Genomic DNA, 7243 nt, shown 5'->3' on the forward strand with positions numbered 1-7243 from the left:
ATAATAATAATAATAAATAAAATAATAATAATAATAATAATAATAAATGTTCCATACAGGCCAGTGATTTCTGTCTATATTTTATTCATGATTACTTTGATCTCTGACTGCAGAGCTCTCAGATACAGACAGATGACTACTCCTACATGTAGTATCTATAAATATTTGAAAAAAACTGTGTCTGCACTGAACATGTATTTTTAAAGCACTAGCATTATAGTATTTCAACTATATAAATTATATGTATATGTATACATATATTTATAGATGCATGATCATGGTAAAACATACTAAAACTGATTAGGAAGTGAAAATTTTAAAATATTTGTATACTTGTTTAATTGTCACTTTATACATTTAATCTTCCAGAATGGCTATTTTTCACAACCAGTTCACAAACATCCTGAAATTTAACAACTGTGTCTTGCAAGCCAGTATAAGCTAGTTCTAGCTAGTCCTAGCACACCATTGCTCATGAGGCTTATGAAATGAGAGAGGAGGAAAAGGAGAGAGGATGAGGAGGTAAAGGTAGTTAAAATATGTTAAGTGCATGTACTTGTACACAGAAACAAATCGCATTATTCTGTATTACTAATACGCACACACCAAAAAATCTCTACCTTTGAATCATAAGCAGACACCCTTGATTATACTTGCTGACATTTTAATATTATGTTAGTTGAAAACTTTCAAAGAACTAATTTATGTAAAGTAACTGGCATATTTTAAAAATCAAAAAGTGGGCTGGGGAGTTATCTCATTGGTTCAATACCTGCCTGGCAAAAAGCGAAAAGTTTTAGAACATATTTCTATGCCCGATTCAAATATATAGCATTATAAAGGCATTCTTATGTAGTGACAATATGCTCTAGAGTACAAAGACTAATGTGACTTTAGCATCGCAAATACCCTCAATCCATTCAGTGTTTCTATACAAGGAAGAGAATCCTTAATTTGTGAATAGCTTCCCCACACTGGTGGTAATGCCCCCAAATTTATTTTGTTAGCTAGTGTAGCTAGTTTCTGTGAGTGTACTTATTTACATAATTAATTTACTAAAGTCATATAGTCATATCATTTAAGCTTGAAAAATTCAGAATACACAACTAGAAATGTTTCTTTTGCACTTACGTTCCTTTGTTTTCTTTGTCTCCCTGGAGCAACATTACCTACTAATTTCTTGTTATTGTTCCCAACTAGAAGATGATGACCTTTTCTACCTCTTTGAAGGTGGGTAACACCAACAGAGTGAAGAAACACTAAAGTTCAAATTAAGATATTAGCATAGGCTCAGAAATCAATATGTGCAAAATATATCTTAAAGGACAAATGACAAATTTAAACACTGACATTTCAGGTGTAACTTCTAATATATATATATATATATATATATATTATTAACAAAATCAATTTTGTTACTGAATTTAGAAAACTTTTAGAAGGCTAAGCATCAAGCCTGAGATTTTCACCACTACTCTGCACCTGGGTCCCTACGAAAACAATATATTTACCTTTTCTCCAATATTATAAACAAATTATCATCTTTTTAACATTAGAAAGTGAGTCAAATTTATGATAAAATCATAATAATATAGCAATAAATGTTTCACAATTAGTATACAATGATTTTTTTTTTTTTAGGAACCTCATCCTATGTAAGCTTTGAACCCAGCCAACAGTTAATTCTTGATTGGGAATATGCCCTGGCATTGTGGTTGTGGTTATATTTTTAACTGGGGAGGACTTCAGGAAAGCTAGAGAAATCAAAATCATAGTTATGCCACATGATGCCTTCTTTTCTTTTTAGAGTGTTCTTGGATAACTTCATATGTTTAATCATTTACTAAAAGTCTATTTACCTTCTTGAGCCTCAAAACATTCAGAAATTTCACAACTTCAGTCAGAGCCATGATGAGGTTCTAACACTCGTGTGAAAGTGGATTAGATTACAGTGTGTATAGTTTTGTTAGAAATTTTAGGTGAAACTAGCTAGTGGTTATCTAATAAGGCACATGAGAACTTGAAAAAACCTGGATAATTACCCTTGTGGAATTATCATTAACTTTTTCCGGACCTTTTCAATGGACTAGGCAACTAGCTGAGTTCTTTCCACATATTAGTTCTTTAAGTCATTACAACAGTTCTATGGAACAGACAGGACTGCCACCCACATTACGAAGGACAGATACAGGAAGCCTGAGTAGCTTGTACAACATGACACAGCTAGTAGCATGTATTCAGCACAAAATGATTTTTGATTCTGAATTTAGAAAGTTTGGCATCGAGCCTGAGATCTTCACCACTACTCTGTACCTGTGTCCCTATGAAAACAAAAACTTAAAAAAATAGTCAATAGTGAAACAAAATCCAGCTTAATTTTGGAGTGTGACTACTTTTGTTTGCTTGGTTTTGTTTTCTGTTTTTGCTTGTTTGCAGTGTTGAACTCAAGGCCTCACACAAGCCAGGCAAATGCGCTAACACTGAGGTACATTCCCAGGCCAGAATGCCTAATCATAGAAGACAGAAGAAAATAGAAAAGCTATCAGACACATCAAAAAAGGGGAATATAAATGAAGGACCATTTTGTAGTGAAAAAAATATATGTATATACAAAATAGAATAAATATACAGCTACTTTCTCTTAGTTCAATGAGAAGAAAGTTTTGAACTAATAGTGTTTAGACAAGCTATCATGTCTGCATCTTGTACCATAAATAACTACTACAAAGACAACAACATGCAATGTATTAACTATTATCTGTCCTAATTACCTGTTTTGAAACTCTCTCATTGATATTTCTTTCTCAATAAAATTAATATAAAGCATGAAAAAAATCATCATATAGAACTCAGTATCTGCAATATTATGAAAAAATAAAAAAAATGTGTATTGCTTTTAATACCAGGAAATATCAAAGAACACTTAAAAAAATCATTGAATTCTGAATTTGATGATTTTTTAGAAAATCAATTTCAAGCTCATTTTGCAGGATAGAAGTCAGAATACAAAGGTCTGGAGAGTGAATACAGAAACTATGGTTTTAGTCTTTCAAGATAATTGGCAGCAAGAGGAAGGAAGAGAAATTTCATTTTAGAATAGGAAAAAAAAAGCATGTGTGTAAGCTCATAAAAGGAAATTGAAATGGAGAAAAAGAAGAGATTCGGGAGAGAAATAAGCCTATTGAAACTGTACACTGTGAGACACGCCAGTGTGAAAACCCAAAAGAATTCAAAATCTTTGGAAGGAAAAAGGACTACCATAACATAGATGATTTGCTGCCATTATTTATTAGTTTCATTCCTATTTTTTGTTTGTGTGTTTGTTTTTGTTCTATTGAATACCTTGAAATACCTCCTCTGTACATCCAAGTAGAACCTGAAAATAAGACACCTAAAGGCCAGACCACAGGAATCCAGCAAGGATTTATTGATTAGGATCATCTTGTTGCAAATAATAGAAATAGAGTAACATTAGCTTAAGTGTAAAATGAAGAATTTGTTCATAGGAAGGTGGAGTGTCTCAGGGCAAAGATCCAGCTAGGCCTTAAGAATAGCTAATCTGCTTCAAAGAACCTAAAGGCTTCTCTGTTTCTGCTCACTGCAGTTTAACCTTCCTGTATCCAGTGGAACAGAATATAAATATGCACACTGTCAATAGCCTCAACATTCCATTACACAAGGATGCCTTCAAACAGACACTAGTCTGTTTAGACTCCTTTCTAGGGGGAGCATTTCTATTGGTCCAGCTCATGTCAAGTGTTTAATTTTGAACCAATTAGTTATGGCCAGTTGAAAGGATTCTGTTATGAGTACATTTCTTTGCATTTCAGATTCTGGTTAGGTTTGGAAATAGTTTCTGAAAAAAAAAGTTCCAAGGGGTCGTGCAGAGAAATAAAACAATAGATTTCCACCAAACTGTACTAATGAGTGACTAGGCTAAAATGTAAGACTGGGATAATCTAATACAAACTTCCAAAATTTTTTCTTTCATTTTCTAAAATCATATTAACTCAGTTTGCTTTCAGACATGGAATGCCAACTGTGTTCTTTTTTTGTTTGTGTGTGCAGGGTCTCATTATGAAGCTTGGACTCATAGTGATCCTCCTGTTTAAAGTCTCCTCAACACTGGGATCACAGGCAGCCTCCACTATACCTGGACTCCATTGCCAGCTCAGCATGCCCAGGGGTGTCAGGGGTCAATTGTGTTCTTACCTAAGTCATTTCAAACCTAATTCATTTATCCAACAAGTATAGACCGAACTCTGTTTTCCAGATATAGCTAATATTGGTTTTTCACTGCAAAACTACTGAAATTTAAAATGAAAATACATGTAAATATTTGGGTAGTGGGTTCAGTGACACCTGTTTGGCAAATATGAGGTCATGAGTTCAATTCCCTGTACCAAACACAACAACAAAAGGAGATTTGGATGGTAACAGTGAATACAGTTTTCCTAGAATTACTACTTCATGATGAAAAAAACTCTTCATGCTTAATCCATTTACAGTTGAAAGAAAGGTAATAAACTCAGGGACAAAAATTACCAGGCTTTCTCTTCAGCATATGTTCTGCCTCGATCGCTGTGATTTCAGACACTGTGGTGAACACATGGGCACAGTGGACAGATGCCCGCTCCATGCAGTAGCGATGGTAAATCTGCCTTTCACCGGCCTCTTTGTCGATGTTAAACTGTTTAAAACAAATATATCTTTTCTTATAGTGAAACGTCTCCGGAAGTAAAACAAAATCCCATATTTCAAGACTTGTTTTTCCTTGGGGTTGTATAAGATGGCATTATTGCCAAACTAAGTGTCAATAAATTTTTATGAAAACCATCACGAAAGTTCAAAATTATGATTTAAAGAGCATTGCTTACTTCATTTCTTCTTTTACACTGTTATTCAACCTATTAAGTAAATGGTGTTTCCACTTTGCTAGAATCATGCAGAATTATTGAATTTGAGGCATTGTACTTATAGTTTTACTTAACCCACTTGTTATAAATATAAGCTTAATTATTTTGTTTGGGCCTTCATCTTATTTTTCCATAAACAGTAAAACAAAGCTGACATTGAAGTTGAAAATAAAATTAGGATATTTAATAATATTCTTAAGTCATGGAAAGGGAAATGGATGGAAAGGTAAATGGTCTTCCATGGTTAATATAATATTTTTCCTTCAGAATTTTAAAATACAGTTACTTTAATGAGATGTATGTTAGATTGTGAAATTATATACATTATGAGCACCTTAATTTAGACAAGAAAAAAACAAACCCCCTAAAAATTGCTTAAATAGTTGTTAATAGTTGTGGGCTTCTGACCTTTCTCTTAATTACTGGTTGTTATTTCTCCCGGCTTCATAAAAAAAAACTAGCAGGGCTGGTGAGAAAGCTCAGCCACCTAAGAACCTGCTTAGCAAGAGCAGGGACCAGGGTTTGATTCCCAGCACCACATGCTGTGCTGGCCCCACCCCTGGGCATGCTGAGCCGGCCACTAAGACTTGGCATGGTGGTGCACTCCTGTAATCCCAGCACTATGAAGGCTGAGACAGGAGGATCACTGTAAGTCTGAGCTGCATAATGAGACCCTATAACAAATAAATAACTTTCAAAAAAGAAAAAAGAAACTAGCAGTGTCTTAGCAAATAGGATAGAAACTTTCTAGCATTTTATCCAGAAAATGCTTTCCAGCACTGTGCTGGGTACTCTTCTAAGTGCAATTTTTTGTATTTATGACACCACAAAACGCAGAGACACGTATTTCATTTTCATTTTGTGGAGGAGGGAACTGAGCACTTTAGAGGCAGGAAATTTGTCCAAGGTCACATTCCTGTTAGACCCTAGACTGCTCTGCAATCAGCCAGATTGTAAAGCTTATAAACTTACCTGTCTTTGAGTCATTAAGATTCCAGCTCTATCAACAAGTCAGCAACAATAATGACTACATTAAAGAAAGGAGAACTCTAAAAAGAGGCTGATTTTGTGATTCTCATGGTTAGGACAAGGAAATCCCTAGAACACTTTTTCATGATTATAGGATTGCAACCATCTTTCTGAAAATGTATGAGTCAGCTGTCTGCAGCTTCCTTGGGTCACCAGACAATTTCTTAAATACTCTATATGACCAGTCTCATTCATTTCAAGTCTCTCATTAGTTAACATTTTGAGTAATTTATGTGTATCTTTATCCTAAAGGGTACAGCTTATGAGTTTGTGGAAAACCAGGTAGAAAGTAGACAAATGAAAAATGTACCTGAATAAGGATCAGAGTAAGAAGGATTTCCTTTTGCTGAGGATGGGGAAAGTATTTCCTGTTCTCATATGACAGTATCACCTCTAGAAAGTAAGATTTTCAAACTCAGGAACTGTAGTGGGTCCATTTTCATATCTCCAAATTGGTGGATGAATAAAAGGGTGGGACATGAAAGTCTAATTTAGGAAAAGTTTTTTGGGGCTGAAAATGATCTTTCCTAAAAGATTCTATGATGTGTGCAGAAAATAGCAGGCTGGCTGATGTGACTGTGACATAGGGTGTGGAATGTAAGGACTCAAGCTGTTAGGGTACAGTAGGGCCAGGTCACCAATGTCTCCGAAGACGAGACTAGAAACTTAGCCTTTGTCCTCATAGGGTTACTGAGAGGCACAATGAAGACAAAACCGATGTGCAAGAATGAAATGTTCCTGAGCTTGCTGAGGTTTTGTGGCTTTCAAATGAGATAGCATGTCATATTTAGAAAAGTTCCTGGCACACAGAAGGTTTCCCATCCCTTCTTTTCTTTTTTACTATTATTCCTATTGTGTATTTCACAGACAAGGTAGCACTTGCTGTGTGGACTTGTATAGATGGAAAGATAGTTTTTTCTCAGTGAATAAACAGAGGATTCAAAAACTGAAGTAAAATTCCAGGAGCTTAATGATCCCATGACAGCTCTTTTTGAGATCCGTCATGTAGGCAACTTCTGTTTTTCCCTGTCCTGTGGGTTTTCTCTGCTTTTGAGGTTCATAGTGGACATGACTGCCCTTGGCTTTTTATGCTATTTATACATAAGATCCACCTTCCTGCATATTTGTGATAGCATGTTGAAATGCCTCGCTACTATTTCCAACATGTGGCACCCAAGTGGACCTAGTTTTTTATATAACTAAACTTATTTTGTTACATTTTCATGTGTATTTGTAACTATTTATTAACTATTCAATAAATAGTTAATATATATTAACTAATATATATTAACTAATAT

The 7243-nt window shown here is 34.7% G+C and overlaps 1 protein-coding gene across 1 annotated transcript in view; it reads right to left on the reverse strand.

The window, feature by feature from the left end:
• Gys2 (glycogen synthase 2) overlaps nt 1-7243 on the reverse strand; it is a 71624-nt gene that overhangs the window by 32787 nt on the left and 31594 nt on the right. Inside the window, exon 5 of the mRNA XM_004634546.2 lies at nt 4546-4690. Within this exon, the coding sequence (XP_004634603.1) occupies nt 4546-4690 (145 nt within the window). The remainder of the gene's footprint in view (nt 1-4545; nt 4691-7243) is intronic.

Source organism: Octodon degus, unplaced genomic scaffold (assembly GCF_000260255.1).
Source record: "Octodon degus isolate 3935 unplaced genomic scaffold, OctDeg1.0 scaffold00064, whole genome shotgun sequence".
NCBI classification, from domain to species: domain Eukaryota; kingdom Metazoa; phylum Chordata; class Mammalia; order Rodentia; family Octodontidae; genus Octodon; species Octodon degus.